General features: G+C 42.8%; 1 protein-coding gene across 1 annotated transcript; it reads right to left on the minus strand.

The window, feature by feature from the left end:
• Positions 1 to 5,729: 5,729 nt before the first annotated feature.
• Positions 5,730 to 20,060, minus strand: LOC125889459 (probable G-protein coupled receptor 149). The gene is made up of 5 exons (XM_049577488.1): positions 18,780 to 20,060; positions 17,059 to 17,239; positions 16,422 to 16,924; positions 10,414 to 10,557; positions 5,730 to 8,296 (listed from the first exon to the last, which is right to left on the minus strand). Exons 1-5 carry the CDS (start codon positions 19,746 to 19,748, stop codon positions 7,784 to 7,786), a joined length of 2,310 nt encoding a protein of 769 aa, XP_049433445.1. The 5' UTR covers positions 19,749 to 20,060; the 3' UTR covers positions 5,730 to 7,783.
• Between the last annotated feature and the right edge of the window lie 3,229 nt (positions 20,061 to 23,289).

The raw sequence follows: 23,289 nt of genomic DNA on the forward strand, positions 1-23,289 counted from the left end.
ATCGACGTCACAACTTTCAGCAGCTTGAAAACACCGTTGCGCTCTGTGATTGGTTGTTCGCTCTTCCTGTCCCCGCCCCCACTTCTCCTCATTCATGTAGTTCAGAATCCTTACTACAAACATCAGGAGACGTGCTAGTATTCGTAATTTTGATATTTAATTATTCTCAGTCCACAAGTAAATATTAATATTTTGAAACCTTACTTAAAAGCATAACATTAGTCATCATTAAATGTCTATTTGGAATAACAGATAGGCACACACTGCTGAAAAGTGAATCTCTTAGCAAATGTAACTGGATGAGTAATCCTCTTATAGTCTTCACTAGGACAGTCCCAACTCCTCGCTTCAAATGTTTTATTAATTTAATTAATTTCAATTTACACACTTTAGTGTTGTGTTGGCTCATTAACTTCTTATTGAACAGGTCTCAGAGGGTCTGTGTTGACAGGACAGTGTCCAGGACCCATTTTTCCTCTTCTGGGTCCCCTCAGTGATGTGTTCTTTCTTCTCTTTTATTATATATAAACAAATGTCAGGGTAATAACACATCAAGATTTGTCCGTAAGTATACTGATGACTCTGCTATTGTAAGCTTTCTTCATGGATCAGAATATGATAATGGCCCAGTACTGGATGAATTTGTTAACTGGTGTGACCAGTCTGTCCTCCACATTAATGTGTCTAAGACCGATGAGATGTTTATTGATTTTCAGAGGAAGCCCTGCCTTCCTGCTCCTTGTTTGATCAAGAGGGAGCCAGTGGCAGCCTTGCAGCAGTACAAGTATTTGGACACTGTAGATGAGAAGTAGAATTTTAATGTGAACACTGACGACATCTGTAAGAAGGCAAACCAACACCTGCTCTTTTTAAGGACGCTGACGAGTTTTGATGTAGGTAGGACAATTATGATATTGTTCTAGATGTGCTGTAGGATCACTGGTGTTACTTTATATAATCTACAGCATCTATATGAAGAGAGGGTCACCTCTAATAGCTCGGTCTGTTGTCTCAGACTCTCAACATCCTCTCCATGATGAGTTTCAGATGCTTCCATCAGGGCGGAGGTTTTGCCACCCTACATGCAGCACTAAGCGTTGCAGATCATCCTATGTCCCGTCCGCTATTGCTTATCTTTACCAGCAGTGACCTCTAATTGTCCATGACTTACCCCTGACAGTGTGTGATACAGGATTCTGTGTGTTTGTACTGTATTGTCTGTTAAACTGTACTCATGACTACTGTCTGTATCTCAAATTGCCCCTCTGGGACATTAAAATTTACCTTACCTGTGTCATAATAACAAGATCATTAGAGTTTCTGCAATTGTGGAATGGCTCTAACAAAAAAAATCCTAGAGTCAAATGTATAATTCCTTTTCCACCTAAAGGAAAGGATCTCCATTTCAGAAGAGTTAACACTGCACCTGAATAGTGTTACTGACACTGTATTTAGATTAGTTCCCAGTATACCCAATTTATCACCCTATGTTACTTTTTACATGGATTTTCTATCAGGCATGTTTCTCTCTGGTGTTTTATTATGCCGCACTGTATTGCCTGCGTTTGGTTTCTATACATAGATCATTAAACAAAAAGAAACCTCTGGCTCCCTCTGTTTGCCCTTGGAACCTAATCCTGCTTACGTCAATAGTCAATGGTGTAACTCCATTCTGAGTCACTAAAGAAGCAAAGTTTGGGAGACAAAAAAATATGTGACTTGTTAAAACACATCCTCAAATGCTAAAAATCCACACAGGGAAATATACATGCACAGACAGAGACAGTCTGTGCTGTCCGTGTATCTGCTGTGCCCGGCTCATCCTGTTGACCTGTTGTCTGGGCCTTAAAGGTTACAGCCAAATGAAAAAGATCCACCATGACTGCTATGGACTGTATCACCTAAGGGTTTTGCTGTATTGTGGGCATTGTGTTGGGTATCATCTATCAGCAGAGGCAAAGCATTTACTTCACATTTATATAAAAAAAAAGTATGCAGGTTTCCACTGGATTAGTAACACTGCAAATAAGAAAACTGCCTCTCTCTTGCATGATATCAGGACCTTAACACTACTTGACCTTCTTCATATCAAGCTGAATCTTTAATAAATCATGACTTAGTGAAGACAACATGACAATACTCATGATAGTGAGGCACAATTAGCAAGTAAGATTCTATTCAGTCAATAATTGCAACTACAGCTGGTATTATTTTCACTTTCAGAGTCTGTGTGTGTGTGTTTTTGTGTGTGTGATCATGGCAAAATGTGCTCCTGGAGACACCTATTGCAAAGGAAGAACTACAACAGATGCCGTTTTGAGTATTTTGCCAGGTGTCTGTAAATCTGTCTTTCTGTCTGTGGACAGAATTTGTTATCGCAATAGAGTTGCAACTGTGCAAAATCTTTTTCAGCAAGATTCAAGTTACTTCAGCCTGTGTGCTTTTAATACCTGAGTGTGTTTGCTATGTTGGATCAGTTTAATAGATTCACATAGTTCAGTTTCAAGGTAGTTAAGTGAAGGTTATTAAGGTCTTCCACAAACTCTGCAGAGACAAGAAAGCTTTTTATTTCCTTCAGTTGGATGGAAATCGTGATGTTTATTGTTGACTGTGCAGAGTTTATAACTTAGATCTCTTTCGTTTTTGATACGTCATCCTCAGTGGTGTAGTGGTAATTGATGAGGTGGGTGTACTACTAGGTAGATAGGTAGGTTACCAATGAGGAAGTGGGCATACTCTCCTATGTATTACAATGGCTTTTTAGCTGATAGGTGGGTATACTGTAACTGGATAGAACAAGAAGCGGGTATACCCTGTATACCTGAGTATATCCTCCACTACACCACTGGTCAACCTGCCACTCCAGGTTTAAGAGCACAGGCAGCAGCCTGAGTACAGAGTCACAGAACTTTACGGATGTGTAGTTGAGATCGAAAGCCCTGTTTCCACCAAACACTTTTTGGAACCAAAAGTAACCCTTCAGACATGGTACCTAGACCCTAGCCTTTTCACTGCAGACGGGGTTGTTGTCACTCACTGCTCCGTCCAGCACTCACTGTATTTCCTCATTAGCAGTGACACAGATGGAAGTCTGCACCTCATTTATCGTCCACAGAACGAGGGTGGACGCCAATATTTTTTAGAACAAAATAGAACAAGCTGCAGTGAGAGTCTCTCTCCATGGGGTATTTAAAAATAGTAGGTTTGTGCATTTAGTCCTTCTCAGGCAAGCTCAGGGGTTTAGTGTTGCTGCAGCCCACCAGAACAGTGCTCCGCGATGCCTTTTTTCTTCCCCCGAGTGAGAATTAGAATATATGCAGTTCACATAACCTGTACAAAATTAATACAGATAAATTCTTGAAGATCCACTCATTACTGAAAGTGTATGTCATATAAAAACTAAAGTAATGGTCAAAGTTGTCACCATGAAATTTAAGGTGTGTTGATTGAGTCACGTCTTCACCTCATGCATTGAGTAACATTACAAGTTAACGTTCCATCTTAAAAGTTGCTGGCAGTCAGCCCAGTGAATGAAGTTATTTTTTCCTCAGACTCCAGCTGCTGCAAGAGGCAGCAAAACATCTTTTCATTTTATAGTTACAGTGAGTTAATCTCTCCACAGTAAGTATGAACAGTGGTTACATGAGCTTCAAAACCAGCCACAACTCAGCCCTGAGCAGAGTGACCGTCTGCTATTGACCAGTCAACGGACTGCAGTGTTCACAGCTCCACCTTTTAGTACCAGATCTGTGTGTTAGGTAACCCAAAAGAGGGGGGACCAAACATGGGGACGGTATGGAATGGTTCCACTGGTATCATCCACAACTTTTCACAGTGGAAAATAGAAAACAAGCAAAATGAACAGAACTGTACCGCAGTGCTATGAGGAAACAGGGCTAAAATGAAGGCCAGTTACCAAGGTGGGTATGGTCTGAGCAAGGGCACCAAAAAAGGGAGGACAGGAGGCATAGAAGAGGTCACTGGCCCTCCACTTTACACCCCTGGCAACATTAACTTTAAGTTGCAGATTGCTGAATTGCAGCAGGAGGTATGCCATCATAATAGTGTCTCTAGATCTTCTTATTTGTGAATTTTTGGGTTGTTAGCAATTACACAGTTTTCTCATTTCTGTTCTTCGTCCTTCATTGACTCTGTTTTTTTCTGATGTTCACACTTACAGTTAACTCTAATTGGACTGTACTCAATATTCTCTTGTTTTAAATGAGCTGGTTTATTGAATGAATGAAAGATGTGTTTGTTCCCTCCCTACTTCTGTCGTATAAAATACACAGCATTATACACCCAGTTAGTGCCGTGTGATGCACATGGCAGAGACAAGAGAACAGATAGAGGAATGAAAGGTGTGAGTGTCATTCAAAGAAGTTTTGCATGACACCCATGAGAGGTTGGAGACTCCAGCTCTGTGTCGCTGTCATAAAATTATCATGCATCACCACTTTTAGATCAACTTGTCCTCACACGCTCTCCTGTTCTGTCGCCATCGTAGCAATGATACATTCCAAGATGTGAAATATTCCATTTTTTATAAACTGTGAAATAAAAATGTGTGCAGCGTTTCCACATTCATGGTGTCATCAACCATTTTTTAATTAAGGAAATCGAGCTGCCCACACTGACAGCCACAATGGAAGACGATAATTTCCGGATGAAATGAATTATTGTCACTTTGTGTGAAAGATAAACCAAGTGAAATTTCTGTTTTAAGAGACTGTTTTCATTAGCTGTCCTGCCTTTTTACTTCCATATCTGGCTCTGTTTTTTTTTTTTAAGCTCAATTTTCAGCTTTGACAGAAATAAAAAGTCTTGTCTTTGAGCAGGGCTCAGCTTGAAACACAAAAACAAATCAACTGTGATCAGCTAAACTTTGTTTGAATTAGGAGTGACTCACAGGATTTCGCCTCAGCTGCCAATGCTTTCATCTGCGTCATTATTTTTGAAATCTGTGAGAACAATCAATATCTCAGGTGGCGGCTCTGAAGGGAACAGGTGTTGGACTGAAAATGAGCTGGAGTCAGAAAGTAAGCAATGCAGAAAAACAGCAAGAAACTAGGCGAGGAAAGTGTAAGAAAACAGCGTGAGGGAAAGCCTTGTGAGTAGTGACAGGGGCTGTGAAAGCAAAAGCATGCAAGAAAAGAAAGGACTACTTCGTATGCGCTGGTCCCCCTCCCCCCTACTCCTCTCAGCGCTGTTGCGGATGTGCGATTCTTTTGCACACCTTGTTTTCATACCCTCAGGGCTACCTGTGATGCATACAAATGATCTCTGACCCTAATGAATCATTTAACCAAGTTGAAAACCTCAGATGAAAAGCACCATGTTTTAAAATTGGCTGTTTTTTTCCCTCCTCTTCTGGCTTTGGCTTACATTCTAAATAATATATGCTATTCATTGATGATGAATGTGTTGAACCAGAGATCTCAAGCAATGCCACTGATGCTACATTTTCATGCAGGCTTACCTCCACCTTATTGCTTCAGCATAATCAGAGGTTGTGAGTGGGAGGTGAAAGACCTTGGATCAGAGAGAAATGATAAAACATTAGGAATAGCTGCCGGCCCAGGCCTTTGATAGCTACATTTTTAAAACATTATTTTGCTTTTTCTTTTTGCTGCCAATGGCTTTTCCACAAATTCTGTCCTACTTTCATTTACTTTCCTGTCTCTCTCCCTTTATTCTCCTTCCAAACAGACTCTAAATGTCTGCACAAACACACAGATAAAATGAGAAAAAAACGTCCTAAAACACAAGAAAATATGTCTTTACTGCCGATTTTATGTCGACTCTAACACAGATATGAGCATTATAAAAAATATTACACAGCTGCTGTGGATTAGTCACTTTACTGTCATCCTAGGGGCACAACAACCAACAGCGGTAGCTGACTATGTGGGTCAGTGTCTATAGTTAATTACTGCACTTTATTTGCTTTTATTATGTAATAAAGAATCCCATTTGAGTAGTTTGTGTGTCACTGAATCAGTCCAGATCGGTAACATGACATGCAAACACTTACAGCTTATGTAATTCCTAGTCGTTCACAAACATGGCAAAAACCAGTTTATTGATCACAATGGTTTATGAGAACGCTTGACCAGAGGCTGAACTGTGCTCCTGTTTAAAACTGAGAATAAGCAGATGATCGAATTACTTCCACTCTGCTGCCGCAGAGCTCGAGCTGTGCTCAGCTGAAAACCTTTGGCACCATTAACAGCTGAAATGGTTGACCATGAATACAACTTTACATTCATTATGATTCATACGCCTGTACATTATTTTCTTTAACATTTTGCCTGGGAGCTTTCAAAATAGAAATGCATTGCAATCCAGTTGGAGGCAATTTTCTGGTATGAATCTTTAATGACAACGTTCTTCAGGAGGATGGAACATGCCGCAACTGATGAGGTGGACTCGCTAAAGGACAATTCGAAAGCTGGCAAATGAAGTCTGCAAATTGGCGATGTTGCGTTGAAGATCAAACAACCAAATGGCTGACAGCAAGGGAAACCATCATAAAACAAACTTAAATAAATATATATTCTAAAGATAATCGGAAATACTTATTTTTTACACATTACTGCATTTGTATACACACATGTACATGTAAATGTGCATATCAGTCATGGACATACTGTGAAAGAGAATAAAGATCTATATGCTCTAACAGATGTTCACAGTCAATGTAGCCATTCAAAACTAAAATACTATCTTTGAAAATTGTATCCCAGTCCTGAATTTATGCATGTTTCTGATAGAAAGTGAGAGGCCCTGATGGCTCACTGATTGGATGGGCAGTGAACTGAGCAGGCAGAGAAATGATCCTCTAAAGTGGCTCTGAAATGTACATTCATATGCTGCCTACTGTAGTAAAATATGCACACTGTCACTCATTTAAATTGCACTAGATGTGCATGAGGCAGGAAACAGTTCTGCATAACTATCCCCTCGCCCTCTTCTTCAATCAAAAGCTTGGTCTCTCCTTCCCTTTCTCTTCTCCTGCTTTAGATTTTCACCATGATTTGACTTGACATTAACTGTATAAATACATAATGGACAGAGCACCTAGATGCAAAGGAAAAAAACACATTTAAAAGAAATAAATGCAGATATAAATACATTTGGATATAGGAAACGTGAATACTTTCGGTGGCTGACATCACAAACCATTACTCTCATACCCTCATCCTTACGGACAAGGCCACTTCTCACACACACACACAAAAAAGCACAACACACACTGCGATGAGTCAGACACATGGGTCAGGTGACCCCTCCCTTCACGGCTGAGTCACCAGTGACGTAGTCTACAGGAGCAGCTTCATATCAGACTCCTCCTTTTCCACATCTAAGTGAATTTCTCGCCTGCTGTATCTATTTTAGATATATGACAGATTGCCATGTGGTGAAGGTCTTGAAGAAATACAGATGCTGTGTGCTCTCTCCTACCTTTCCTCTCCTTTGTCTCCCCCTCTCTGTCTTTTATTTACCCCAGCTCACTGCCATCTCTCTCTAATCTGTCTCTATGTACTCTACAGACAGGTGATGCATGTGCTCTCATGATGCTATCTTATGAGGAAGTACAAGAGTAGGCAAACACTATTATGGCAGTCTTAAGCTAAGTCTCTATTTGGGTCACCTGTCAGTTCTGTTCGGGCGGTGATCAGAAAGAAGTAAATGTGGAAAGATTAGGAAATTTGTCTTTCATCCTTTGCTGTCAGAGTCGCTCTCCTCCTGAGAGACACCTTCTTGTTATCCTGTATGTATGTCACTCCTCCCTCTCCCCTGCTTGCTTTCTGTAGGCCTCATTGAGCAGCTGTATCTCCTCCTGATACCCTGAGCTCTCCTGCGTCTGCCGTCGGCTGTTCTGCCGGTGAGCCTCCACAGTGTCAGGTATAGTGATATTGATGGTCTCCGCCTCCTGGTTGCCACTGCTGGGGATGAGCAGGGAGTAGGAGGCCGTCTCGCCCAGGTCGCAGGAGACAAAGCGGTTCTCCCTTCGCGAGTAGCGCAGCGACGGCGAGCGGGCGTGCGTGGAGGACTGGCTGATGTTGGAGATGATGGAGACGCTGTCCATGGCCTCCTCGTTGTCACAGATCTCCAGAACCTCGAGGTGGATCTTGACGTTGGTGTCACCCACACCTGCTCCTATGCCCATCCCCATACCAATCTCCATGCCCATCCCAATGCTGCTGACGTTCACGTCTCCAGCCTGGCCTCCAGACGCGGCGTCGTCTGCACTGGGCTCATGGCCGACTGATTTGGAGCGATACACTTCCACCTTTGAAGCAGAGGGAGATTTATAACTCAAGCCTGTCATGAGCACATCAGTTACATTTTTTCTGAGATGGAAATATTTGCTTTGTTCAGTAAACTGAATTCACGTCTTCTCATATTTGATATTGGACTAATACAAAGTGTGACTTATGCCATGTTATGTCCTATATAAAATCATCCCACAGATTTGATATAAAGCTATTTGCTTTCTCAAAAATCATTCCAACTACATATCTTCCATTAATCTTTTCCCCAGATGCCAGTGGGACATTTACAAAACCCATGTAAACCCATTGTTTTTGGCAGCGCTGAAACTGAAGACAGCTGTTAAAGGATTAGTTTGACAATTGGGGAATACGCTTATTTGCTTTTTCCCCTCAGAGTTAGATGATTTACATATCTGCTGAGTATGAAGCTAGAGCCAAGAGGAGATTAGCCTAGCTTAGCATAAGGACTGGGAGCAGGGGTAAACAGCTGGTCTGACTATCCAAAGCTCAAAAATCCACCAGCCAGAACCTCTTCAGCACGCAACTCCCCGTCAAATCGCAAACTTGTGGTTTTTGGTTGTTTGCTGTTTCCTCCTGTTTCCAGTCTTTTTAAAGAGAAGCTTCGGTATTCTTCAACCTGGACCTTATTGTCCCATGTTTTCGTGTCAAAGTGACTAATGGAGACAACGATTTTTGAAATTGTTATGTAATGTAATCCCTACAGGGCAGGCATTTAACTTATATCCATTAAAAGTGCTTAATTTTGCCACTAACAAGCTCTGATTATTATTAGAAGTGTATGACAACATCATGAAAAGGACCCTACAAAGAAACGAAACATTTTTCCTTACCTTTCACTGGTCTGTTTGTTATGTGATCAAGTCTTGCTCAAAGAGATGTCTCGTTCTGAGATCTCATGAGAGGTGACATGTTGCAGGCAAAACAATAGTGGAAAGATCAGTGAGAGCTGGAGAGAGGAGTGTCGACGTAGCTTAGTGCTATCTAAAAGGTTTTCAGTGTCATGGGCAACCCGGGCTGACTCTGTGGCTGTCGAAATGTGGTGCTTGGGCAACGACTTGCTGCGTCAGACACTGCACAACAAAAATGTTGGAATGATAGAAATGATACACTGGTCGCCGTTATAGGTCAATAGCGCTCGGCAGTGTCAGTGGGAAATGCGGCATCACACGAACGATAGTTAAGGTGATGAAAGTCAGTGAGGCGGATGGGAGGGGTGGTGGATGGATCCAACAAACACAGACTTTTATCCGGGAGAGTGGTGTTCACATCCTGTAAGACTATTAAGCCAAACCCTGTTCTTTTTTCCTAAACCTAACCACAGGTTTGTGTTGCCTAAACCCTACCATGTGCGGTTGTGGTGTTTTACCAACTCAGTAAACGTTAAATTTCCTGTGAAAATGGAAGTGTATTTTTTAAAGAAGACAATACATGTAACGGCAGAACTTGACACGGCGTCCCAGAACGTCAACATCCAACGCACCCAGGGTACCTTTCACATCATATCTGGACGTTGAAAGTCCATGACCAAGCATCATATAGTATGTATAGGTCAGAGTGAGAATGTGTTGTCATGAGTCTTTAACTGAATTCGACAATGTGGAAAAGATTTAAAAAAGAGACTTCTCCTTGAGCGAGACCCAGTTACACACTCAGAAAAAGACCTCATCAGCGAAAGGTGAAGAAAAATGTCTTATTTGGTCTTTTCCGTAATGTTGTTAGACACCTAATAACAACAATCTGAGCATGTTAGGGGCAAAGACGAGCACTTTTAATTGATGGTGCACAATTGACTGTAGAGATTACATTACAGCCACCGCTGCCGCTTTCTCAATACTGGACCAACAATTGTCTCCATTAGTCATTTAGGCAGAAAAACATCGAAGAAAAGGTTCCAGGTTGAAAAATACCAAAGTTCACCTTTAAGTCAAGCTATGTCCTGGCTCTAGAGTCACACATACTTAATGCACAGACATGAGAATGATGTCAACCTTTTCATATGTCTCTCAGCAAGCATCTTCCTAAAATGTCAAACACTTCCTTTGATAAAATTGCTTAAAACTGTTGAGAAATAAAGCCTCAAAATTTTAGAAGAGACTGCACTAAGGGCTTTTACCTTCTTGGCGTTGTTGGGGGAGATCTTGAGTCCATCACTGCTGACCTCATAGGTGGAAAGAGAGAGCGTCTTGCCTGTGGGCGCTTGCAGAGATACGGTGCCCTGAAAGGCACACAGTGGGACTGACAGACCACCTGACGACCGCTGCAAAGCAAAGAGCAAAATAAGGTTCAGCACATTTTTATCTATGTATTAACTTGGCATTAACTTGGTCTGACTTGAGAGTAATATCATTCATATTGCTAAATTCCAACTTGGCTGCTTATTGGCAAGAAGTAAAAAGTGTGCAAGGTCCTTTTGCATCTTGTTCCCTTTGTTCAACTCGGCCTAATTGAGCTCAGATTGTGCCCATGATTTTAAGCGCGGGGAGATGAATGTGTTGAACGACCATTTCTATCCCGAAAGTTAATGAGGCTTACATGTAAGAGCCCTGTCAACAGCACTCAGCTGGTAAAATGACAATTAAGGTTCAGAGCACAAATAAGCTACCAGAGAACTTTTAGGCTCACAGCAAAAAGATCTATGAGCTGTTTAGCCACTATCAGAATTTTTTATGAAGTAATTTAATCTGGATAATACAATTTTAGTGTGTAAAGCATTAATCTTTTTTTCTAGGTTTCTTATCACTGTGCCATAATTTTTCAATTACAAGGCTCGTTTATATCACTCATATTTTAATCATATTTCATATTTTCCAATCATATTTTCATGTTGTTTTGAGAGAGATTAATTCACCACACAGAACATCAAAGTGAGCCTCTGTCGACATGACGTGTTTGAGAAATGCATATTGCTGGGAGGGGGGGAGGAAAAGCATGGTGAGGTTCAGCTGTGGCAGGTCTCATTAAGCCCTCTAAATTATTTAGATGAGTTCAATGTAATGATCTGATTGTGACTATGACGCACAATAGAAACAAAGAGGATGTCAATCTCTTGTCCTCCCTGACTCTGTCTGTTTTCCTGTCATTGTCTTTGCATCACTGTAAATGAAGAGAGACACAGAGGGGGAGAGTGACAGAGAGACGGCCATGTTGAGCTGAAACACATTGTCAAGTAAATCAAATAAAGCTCAGAAGCCATCAGTGTGGGAAGAGCATTGATGGATGTGTGTGTGTGTGTGTGTGTGTGTGTGTGTGTGTGTGTGTGTGTGTGTTCTGGGCATGTTCACGTTCATGTTTTTATTACATGTAATGGTGCTGTTCTCTTAATCATTTCAATATATACAGTATATAATCCTGCCTGACATTAATGCAAACACTTCACTGTGCATGATAGACAGGAATACCTCAATAATATTTTAATTGATTGCTATGAAATTTGCGTCTTATTCCCCAGAGGATGAACCATTATGATGTTGACATTTAGTTTTCTTGGGTGGTCTTTTGATAGCGTAAAAACACGGACCATCATCCAATCAAAATTTAAATTTGTTACCAAACACCTGCAAAACCAATGGCATTCCCACCAGCCTCAGCTCAACTAAAGCACTCTTCACCAAATGTAATGCTTTTTAAAACTAATATTATTTGTTAAGACGTTAAGTTTGTCTGAAGTTGCAAATTAAACCGTCTTTCGTATAATTTTTTCCAGCTGGCACTGAGTAACATAAATGAAGCTTTGCGTTGGTTCATGTAGGACATTTAAGTCATACACCGCAGCTGTAACCATCTGACAGCCAGCTGATTGGATCATCGCTTCTAATCAGGCAAACACCAATCACAACCCATTTTTACAAGGTGGTCCAATTAAATATGGCCTCCTACTCACTGGCTCACTGATACCACACACTACAGCTGCTGCTGCTGGCAAAGCTTCTCCACCCCATCCTCCACTTTTCTAATTCAGAGTCCTAACATGGCTTAAAGGGTAAAAGAGTATTTTATGTCTTACTTTGGGCCCACTCTTGCACACCCTGGGGGGGTTTTCTGCATTATGCTTCCTGTATTGATTTAGCATGCTGCTTGTCTGATCCAGAGAGCATGTTAAGAGTGGAGCCATCAGTGCCAAGTATAACTGTATTTCCATTTGTTGCAATAAATGGTTAAATCTATGACGAGAGTGTTCCTGACTGAACTGTTGTTCTTAATGATTCTCTCCTGCAGCTTGACTGAATGCTGTCGGATTGGTTCAAACAAAGTGGATGCAGAGAATTAGAAGTGTTGACTTGCTGAGAATGAATAGTGTTAATATTAGTAGATTCAGGAGATTAAAGCCCCTACAAGGAACTTTCATTGTGAGTTGATTTTGGCGACCCTGTGGACAAAAGCGGTAGTGTTTTGCCGGAATGAAGCCTACATTTCCCATGAGCTCTAGCGCGTATTGTCGTAAAGACACTTACCTGGCTTGTGCATGTGTTTGTTTTGAGCATGAATGAAACAACAAGAAGGGAAAACTTTGCCCCCGCTCCTATCGGGGATCCCAGCTCACCTCTGCAGTGCCCCAGCTCCACCTCCCCGGCGTAAACACAGTGGTCGGCTGGTAGGCTGAAGGCCTGTTTGGTGAGCATTTCCACAGCTTTTTGGACTGAGTATGGAGCGGTGCCTCGCCTCTTTATTTCTCGGCACTCGCTGGACCCTGTCGACGCCTGGCTGGTACCTGTGGTCGGCCCGGATGACGTGTTCCAGCCCCGCGGCCTCTGTGTGTGGCTCCCCGGACAGCTAACACTGTGGACCGGCTCCTGCCAGGATTGGGCTGGTAAATGCTAGATCGCTAGCGAACAAAACGTTTATCCTGAAGGATTTCCTGACTTCCCGAGGATTGGATTTTCTCTGTGTGACTGAGACATGGCTGACTGTTGGTGAGTCCAGTGCTTTCACAGAACTTTTACCCGATGATTGCTGCTATTTTAACTCCCTGCGGACGTTGGGTCGAGGAGGAGGAATAGTGACTATTTGTAAATGTAAGCAGCTAGGTAAGATGACGTGTGGTGCCTGAGTGCCATAAATTGTTTCGTCCTGGAAGCGACCTGGGGCGGACCCGGACACAGTTTCCTAAAGGTATGGATATTCACTATATAGAAATAGCTTATCTTCACACACCGATGGTCTCATTTGCTGTTGTAGGTCACGCACAGACATCAGCAGAAACGAGAGACTTTTGCATATCCAGTTAAAAGTTCCTTGTAGCGGCTTTAAGGAAAATTGATTTGTGGCACAGTTTTTAAATAACATACATTGAAATCTTTGGACGTGGGGAAGGTATCGAGTTATTTCAAGTCAAAAGTCCTTAAATCCAGGTAAAGACGCAATCCTTTGGTGTTAAAGTCCAAGTTGAGTTGCAAGTCTTTTTTGATTTTGTCAAGTGGTTGAGTCTGAAGTCAACAAATTTGTGACTCAAGTCAGACACAAGTCCAAGTCATGTGAATCAAGTCCACACCTCTGCTAATTACAAAAATGTTAACATGCTAACACACCGAGGAAAGATGATGAACATTATAACTGCAGCATGTTAGCATCATCACTGTGAGAATGTTAGCATGCTAAATGTAGCATTTTGTTCAAAGCACCCCTGTGCCTAAGGGCATTCTCACAGAGCTGCTGGCTCTTTATTGTACCTATATTTAACATATGAATTAAGCATGAAAATATACAACCTATTTTATACAAGCAACACCGTCAGCTATCTGTTGATGTCTACCAATCCTGGCATGTTACTGATTCTCATTTTGTTTTCTTCCCATTTTCCTGTCCATCCCAAATCAGTCATCTTTCCCCACTCTCCCCCGTGTAGCCTATTGGCAAGAACAACGTTTATTTACAGTTTTGGATGTGTTCTCAGAAGGGTAAACGGGTTACAGCTCCCTGCATCTGAATGCACATTAGATCTGTGTGTCGCCTCTGGGAGCGAACTTGTGAATGTGCCCCCAGCTCTTTGCTCGCTAGCAGAGAGCATAAAGTCACGGAGAGGGTAAAGATGTCTTTAAACTCTAATTCCACCTCTCGCTGTGGATGCTGAAGGCCAGAAGGACTGACAGGAAGGAGGACAGATGCTGGGTAATGACATCTACACCCTGCTAACGAGGAACAAAACACAGCCAGGGAGCACTATAAATCCTAAACCATTTAGTTTTGGCTTTTCGCTGCCGCTTGTCTCTGTTTGTTGGCTATATACAGTGTGTGTGTGTGTGTGTGTGTGTGTGTGTGTATGTGTGTGCTAATTTCATGTCATTACAAAGGGGGAAGATTGAATTAGTGTGGCTAAGTTATTCTTTGTCTTTGCTGCAGTGTAAGACTGCGCATACATACTGTACACTGTACTGACCCCACTCAATAAAGACAGCCTAAGGGAGTTTAATATCCAGAGTTTGTCACTAAGTAACTGAGAAGTAGGACACACACACACACACACACACACACACAAGTCGGCAGTGAGCATCTCAGACTTATACCTGATGCAAAGTGAGTGCCAAAGCCAAACTCTAGATGCATGCTCCATGGATTTTCCACCCTCTGGTGATTTTCAAACCAAAACATTTCAGATTTATAAGTAGAGCAGAGACAGAGAGGAGGAGAGACAGAGATAAAGTCTGTGCATGTGTTCCTGTGCACATATATGCAATGCATGTTTCCCCCATCTGCTCATGTCCCAGTTAGTTTAAAAGCGAGCTCATGGTGTCATTGCTCTAAAAGTCACAATTACTATGCTGTCAGTTTCAGAGGTAATGCCTGTGGCTGCTCGGCTGTTTCGCTGAAACAGAGTGAGGCTGTTCTCTCATCTGTGTCTGGTATCTACAATGCCAGGATGCATTAATCATTAAGGCTTTAGCGTTTTGTCCTTGTTTAACAATTCAATTGAGTCCAACAAAGCACAGAGAGAATTAAGCTTCTGGTATTACAAGAGCACAAGATGTCAACAAGAAAGAAAGAAATGGATTAAAAACGGATTAGTGGGCAGTGATTCATGTGGTTGCAGCAAACTGTCTTGAGCCGCATTGTTTACAATTAATGCTGTTTCACTTTGCATCTGCTGCATAGAGCAACTATTGAGAGACTGAGCAAATAATACATTTATGAGCCTAACTTTGAGTCTTGGCAGACAGACAACGCTATGCTGGATTGATATAAAGTCTGTGTTTGATTGAACTTGACCTAAAAGATGAATCAAAAATGGAATGTTTGAAAGTTTCATTGCAAATTCGTACCGAATCACAGCCGTGCAGAAAGACATGCACTAACCTTCAGTGGATAAAACTCATTAATAATGATCTTGAAACTGTAAATACTGCATTTAAAATCCCATTAAACTGCAAGACTAAATCAATGAGTTGAGCTGAGCCTTAAGAGCTGCTCTGATTTTGGAGTGGAGCAGCGCTGAATGAACATTTGGTTTTGAAAGACAGGCTGACATTTGTTACTAAAATGGTGCGCCACTGATAGTATCTTGATCAATTGCTCTATTAGTCAGAATCCACTGATGCTTAGCACAAACAAAGATATGCAGAGAGAGCAGAGGAGAGCAGAGAGGCTAAGGGAGAGGGGGATTTTAACCATTTTATCCAAATCACATGCGCAGCCTCCACTCTGTCAGCTTGATTATAAAGAGGCATATTCACAGATGCGGAAAGAAAAAAAAAAGCCAGAGATACAGAGCAACAAACAGAAAGTCAGACAGGCATTCACACAGACAAATACACTCCTCCAAAGCCTGCTTATGTAAAGACTGCATCCTCGTCCTACTGCTGTGTGTCTCTGTATCTCTGTACAGGTGCACTACAAGAAGACAGCGTTTAATTTCCCCTTGAACAAAATGTAAACAGAGAGAGGGAGATTGAAAATCCATGAATGATGGTCCTGAGACACTAATCAATCCTAAATGATCATCTCTTGAGTGCATCGCCATATGCTGCATACTAAGGCAGCAGTTGTTTGACTAGTTTAGGAAAGCAATAGAGTATGAGTGTGGAAAATCCATTAATGCCAGCCATAAACCACAGACTGGCAGATACAAATGAGTTAATTTACTGGTTCAACATCAGACTAATAATCTGACGACTCTGGCGAGCGGTGTACCTGTCTGGGTGTTCTCTCTGATTTACTCCTGCACCACTCCCAGTCCGTCAGCTCGATTTTCCGACACTCCTCATGCGACAGCCTCCTCTCAGGGCCCTCGAACACAGATGACGTGTCAGTGAGATTGTGATCCTGCTCCCGGTGATGAGAAGGCAGGGAGGGGACGCAGCGGAAGTCATCGTCATCTCCATGGTTCTCGTGAGGGAGTGAAGGACAGTCAGCCAGAGTCTCTCCTCCACCGGCCACCGCCTCCAACAGAAGGTCTGCATGAGAGGAGCTGTCCACAGGGCAGGTGGTGCTGAAATCAAAATCGGGCCCCAGTCTGGGGAGCCCACCACTTTCTAGTGCATCAAGGCGAGCGTTTGGGAAGTCACAGTTAAAGAGGCTGTGGTAGGCCGGCTTCTCAAGGGGTGGACTGTTCTGAGACATGGTGGCATGTGACAACTTGTAGACTCCATAGCCTTGTTGGAAGGAAAGGTTGAACTCAAATCGTCTTTTCATCACTGTGAAGAAAGTGATTGGGAATAATAACACCTCTCGTGCCCTCTCATCTATATCACAAACTTGATCAGGGGTTCATTATGTACAAAGACATGATGGTGCATTGTTGATACATTTCTGTAACCTAATTGTTTACCTGAGGGTTCCTGCGCTGGGTCCCGCTTGCAGTTAATGAAGCAGCCGCACGGCATGTGGATCCAGCGCTCAGACAGCACGAATAATGGAGTGACCGCGGGGGCAAGCAGAGTGAGAAAGAAGCTCAGGGTCTCCAGGGACGAGCTGCGTGCATTCACTGCATGGCGCACCAGCACCAAAGTCTGTGAATGAAGGGGAAATTAATTCACTGAGGAGTCGGCGATTCAATATGCATGAGTGTGGGGAGGGCGACACATGAATGGAAATGAATTATACAGCTCCTTCACCCAAACTGGGCTTGGTTTGTTTGCCTTTTCAATTAATTTTGTTTATATTCAAATACAAATACGTAAGAGCAACATAAGAGCGGTGCGCTGTGTGTGGGTGCACTAGACTGAAATAAATGTATAAAGTATGAATAGTGTTTATACGACTCTATTGTGGCCCTGCAACAGGTTCAGCATTGTGCGGTTATGCTGATATTGACTTCTCCAGCTCTATGGAAAATGATATAAAATAAATAACAGACCATCTTATACAAGAGATGTTTATTTTGGACTTATTTGTCTCCACAGAAAGAACATTTGGTATTGTCAAGTTGTGTTCTGTGTTTTTTTTGACATTTTCTGTATTAATCATATCCACTGCTTCAGCTCATTTTCAGTATTGCAGCTTTGGTATGCCAATTCTGTTTGCCCATCATTGTCTGCTGGCCGCACAGCATTTATCACCTAAAATTCTTTTTTTTTCTCCTCTTCCTGTTTGAGCACGAACAAATGTTGGAACAATGGCGCTCGCTGTGTGGCAATCATGTAGGGGCATTTCACAATGCAACCCAGCCAATGCTGCCCTTTAGGTGTTGACTAAAACCTGCCAAATGCTGTTCTCAAGGCCTTTGGGGAATGCTAATTTAGTGGGACATTGGCTGTAACTAAATAATTGCTTGTTATTTTAAATGTCAGTGCTTAAGAAGTTTCGTGAGACCACAAACCATGGTGAGATGTCTCAACACTTTTAAAACTTTAAAGATAAGAGACTATTAAAGAACTGAATAAAATATTGTAGTGTTTAGTTGCCTCAAGAGACATTCAAGGCTGCTTAATGGGGCTCCAATGAAAATGGAAGAATAGCTTCATCATTTTTTCACCACAGAAAAGGATTTTAAGATAATCATACAGTTCTGCTCCAACATAAAAGCCCACATTTTCTTACTTGCGTCACTTGAGAAACGTGTACAGCTCATTCCTGTGCACAGACTACCACAGAAAATTGTTTGATGTGGATGTGAGGCATTAAAATGTTTGGCAGTCAAGCACTTTTCTGGTGCTTGTTTGACATCTTACTCTTAAACAACTTCATTAGTAGTTTGGGTAGAAAGTACATAATTGGCTGACCCCCCAAAAATCTCAGTCCTGCTCAGCTTCCACATATATAACTTTTATATATAACTTTATATAACTTTTGAACTGGAGCCAGGATTAAGTTAAAATAATGTTATTTTAAGATTCAGTGTTGCAACAGGTAAGAGATTATTCCAACATAATGAGACAGCTCCACTTGTTTGGATTGTAGTTTAATTAATTTTATGAGTCTGTGCCAAATTGGATGAACCATTCCAGCTAAATAATGCTTAAAAATCTGTAAACAAGTTGGAAAAAGTTAAAATTCTTTTCCTTTTTTGGCTTCAGTTACTGTATCATTTGCTTTAATCACACTGCTTACCATCATTGGCATCCATAAAATCACTCGGACAACCGCCAGGATCATGGAGAAGCGCTTCTGCGCAAACACAACTGGTGTGTCCCCGACAGCAGCTGTCCTCTGCCCGCTGACAGACACTGGGGACAGCCCGCTGTCCTCTTTCTCCCTGAGCTCCGTCCCGCATGAACTTGGGCTCAGCTCGTTGTAGACCCCGAAACTTTTGTTGAGAATGTCCCGGGAAAAGGAGGGAAGATCACAGAGGGGCGCGGAGCCGCTCAGTCCCCTCGCCATCTCCAAATAGCTGGGGTACAGCAAAGTCCTCTGGGGCTCTCTGGAGCACAGCAGCTGGTAGGTGAGAGGGATAAAGAAAAACAACAAGCCGCAGAAACACATGGAGTATAAAGTGAAAAGCAGCACGATGTAAAAACTGTCGCTCTCTGGGAAACACCCGAGAGAGGCCGGCGTAAAGCTGCCCCATCCGCACAGAGGCAACACGCTCACGGCGAGGCTGACCGCCCACACACCGGCGATGGCCCACATCACTCTCAGGGGCCGGCGGACAGACTGAAGCACTCCAAATCTCTTGGTGACATAAAAAGTGTAGGCTGCTATGAGGCAAGCCTTCATATTGCTAGAAACACCCTGGAACACGTACAGAAGTCCAGATAAAGTGCACAGGCTGCCCGACCCTCCACCTCCATCTGTCTCCCACTGTATGAGCATGAACAAGGAGAGAGGGACCACACTGAGCAGGTCGTCCACCGACATGGAAGCCACGATGAGACACAGGGAGGTTTTTCTCCTCATCCGGAGGAGGGAGAGCAGCGAATACACACCTCCGATAAAGGTAGCAGCGGCGATTATTACGCACAACCCGAAAAGCAGCCGATGGATTTGCCTCTCAACCTCCGACGGGTCTGTCTTCTCGTAGGTGGCCGTGGAAAGGTAGCTCTGGTTGGGCGCCGAGGGGCTAAGGTGCGTCGTAGACATTTTTTCAGTGAATAAACTTCTCTGTCTCTTTTGGCACTTTAAATTGCTCTCCTTATCCCGTGAAGTTTACCGCGTTGCAAAGATGTGAGGTTGGCACACAAGCTCTAAAAACCAAATGACACAGTGGAGATGATGAGAGAGACACTGGGCAACATCCCTCTCCGATCCAACTGGGAACGCACGCGTAATCAAAGCTTTCCGGTGCCTTGGATGTGGAGCCTCTGGGCTCCTTGCTGGCAGGCACTTGTGTTCACCGTTCAAACCGCGCAACCAGGGAACCTCTCGTTTCCAGCTGCCGATTTACGCGCTGTCGTCATCATCGTTTCCTCTCACGATAGGCATGTGGGGTTGGGCCAAACGCTGCCTATACTACTTTGTCTGTGTAGCACTGGTCCGATGCATCAGGCTGCGTTTTCATTTGTGGCTTGGCTCGACCCCCTCTTCAGGTCATGCCAAATACTAACACCCCTCCCCTCCATTCCCCAGTGTCTTCCCCCGCTTCTCTTCCTCTGAGTGAGGGACATTTAATCACTACTGAATACAAAATGAGCAAAAAAGAACCTTTAAACGACTCTATCCTGCCAGTGCAGATTTGTGCGTGCGTGTAAGGGGCCCATCACTTTGTGGTTAATTCCATCTGGAGACCACACACTCACCATCTACTCAGACAGGCGAGCCAGCTTCATCAGATTGGCTTTCATTGTTCCATTTTCAAAACCTTTTCGGCCTAATGGAGTCAGAGAACTAAATGCCAGGGATTAAAAAAAAAAAAAAAAAGTGAAACACAAATTAAATAAGACTTGAGTCTGAGTTGAGATGACCGTGTAGGCTGGATGCTCTGTGCCAGACTGAGAACACAGTGAAGCCAGTTTACTGTAAGTGCATGCGTGTCTGTTTGTATTTAATCCTGTGTGTAGAGTGGAGCAGCCCTCATGAGGAAGGAGGGCAAAGGACACATTCAAGGCAACAAAGAACTTTAAAAGCTTGCTATCCTTGCTTGACTCATCCAAATGGACACTGTGGTGAAGGAAAACATATTCACCTTGCTTGCCACCAGAGACATGTGTTTAAAGGGTCCAGCGTGTAGGATTTAGGAGGATATATTGGCAGAAACTGAGTATCATATAATAAGCATGTTTTCTTTAGTGTTTCATCATCTGAAAAAAAAGAAGTGGCATGTTTTTGTTACTGTAGAAAGAGCCGTTTGTATATCTACATAGAGAGTGGGTCTTCACCCACAGAGTCCACCAAACCAAACACTGGCTCCAGAAAGTGCTTTTCACATTTTCATGTTGGCTGCCGTAGTAAGAATCCCCTCTGCGACAAGCAGGGTTGAAAAAAACACCAGTGTTTTGATGTGAAACTCATTTATTCAGTGCTTTTACCAGTTTAAATGGGTCCATTTGTTTTAGAGAGAAGGAGACCTCTGCGGATAACCCACCTCCCGGTAAAAACCTCCTGAGCCACTGAGTCTTAAGTTGTCAGAGAAAAAAGGTGAGCGCACATTAGCAGGTGCTCGGCTATATCTCATATGTGATGAGCCAAACAGCATTGGAGAAACACAAATTTGTAACGTGAAACGGCTTTATTCAGTCTTATTCAGTGCTCACCTGGTCTGTTTATGTGGGAGAGGAAGACACCTCTGTGGATAATTCGACAGCATGGTGGGGCAGTGGTTAGCATTGTCGCCTCACAGGATTCCTGGTTCGAACCCTGGGGTGGGGGAGCCCCTTTGTGTGGAGTTTGCATGTTCTCCCCATATGTGGGTTTCCTCTGGGTACTCCGGCTTCCTCCCACAGTCCACAGACACGCAGTTAGGTTAACTGGTGACTCTAACTTGGCTGCATAGGTGTGAATGTGAGCGTGAATGGTTGTCTGTCTCTATGTGTCAGGCCTGCGATAGTCTGGCGACCTGTCCAGGGTGTACCCTGCCTCTCGCTCAGTGTCAGCTGGAATAGGCTCCAGCCGCCCCCCGTGTGACCCCTAACATGATAAGCGGTCACAGAAAATGAATAAAAACCTCCTGAACAATAAACACTGAAGGAATTCTAACCAGGGGAAGTTTCAGCTGGTTGCAATTTGCAGTCCTCACTACTAGATGTCACTAAATCGCCCTTTCATCTTACTGGACCTTTGAATGATACAGTTAATGAAAACAGTTTGATAGTTGTATCAGATACAGCATTAAAGCTGGTTAATGGGGCAACATTGGTAGATGCAAATGACTAAAGAAAAACTTAAACAGTAAGTGACCCTGTGGCTGGACAGAGGCAGATAAGTGTAGCCTGTGTGTGTCCATGTCTTTCTGTGTGTGTGTGTGAGTCCTATACTCCAGTGTGGAGGTGGCCTTGTGCCATCCTTCCCTGTAGTGTTCAAGGATTTTCAGGCTGAAGGACTCTGCCATTTGTTTAGATGGTTCATGGGTGTTCGTTTACCCTCACAGCATTCTAGATAGAGATAATACTCCATGGGTAGTAGTGTGTTTGTCACCGGTGATAGATTTTTGGACGCGTGCCCTTTATTTTTGGACTCGTGCCCTTTATGTAAATGCAAACATGGCTCTGCATGATGACAGCACATGCTTATTTATTTATTTACACCCCTCTGTCATGTTCACACTGACCGTATTATATCACTACACGGCATCTGCGGATGCTCAGCTCTTTTAGCTTTGTGCAATATACAAACATGACCGTAAATGCATCTGACTTCAGATCTTGTGATTCAATTAGAGCTGGAGCTAAGTGACTTACAACCAATCTAATGACTAGACTCTCTCTGGGGCCACGAGGACACAGAGAGGAACATAAGAGGACAAAACACAATCCACAAGGGTGCATAAACACAAGCACACACACATACACAGACACACACACAGCTGAGCTCAGCGTCACACATCAAGGTGACCTACTTTGTGTGTGTGTGTGTCTGTGCATATTGCATGCAATGTGTGCATGGAAAAGCACAAGGTGAGAGTGCAACACCGTAAAGGCTTGCATAGACAAAAGCATCTGTGAGGAATAGAGAAAATGTATTGAAACAGCATCTGTTGGGAAATATGATAAGCCAAGGTTCTGTCAAAACACATCCCATCACCTATTCATGGAGGAAAGACTGACGATAAATTTTATATCAAGGTAGTTAGATGACGAGATGGAAGGGAAGAGACACAGCGTCACTGAAGAACATTTACCATGTGAGAATCAAAAAGAAGGTACCTGCCGTTTTAACTAAAATCCTGATTTGTGAATAAAGGTTTAGTTTAGATGTGCACTGTCAAAACAAAACAACACATCTTACATGCATTATGAATGCATAATGAGCTCACTTCACTCTGGATAAGATGCAAGCATGTGTCCTGATGTGTATTTCTCATTCATAGTATAAATAATGAAGCAGATTTGACGATAGCTTTTATTCATTCAAACCTTTGTTTAAGACTCGGGAAATCAATTCAGGGAGATACTGATTTCCAATGATGCTGAGCATGAACAAAGACAAAAAACAAGCCTAAAACAAGTTAAAATAAACAGATAATCAA

The sequence above is a fragment of the Epinephelus fuscoguttatus genome, linkage group LG5 (assembly GCF_011397635.1).
Source record: "Epinephelus fuscoguttatus linkage group LG5, E.fuscoguttatus.final_Chr_v1".
In the NCBI taxonomy this organism is placed as follows: Eukaryota; Metazoa; Chordata; class Actinopteri; order Perciformes; family Serranidae; genus Epinephelus; species Epinephelus fuscoguttatus.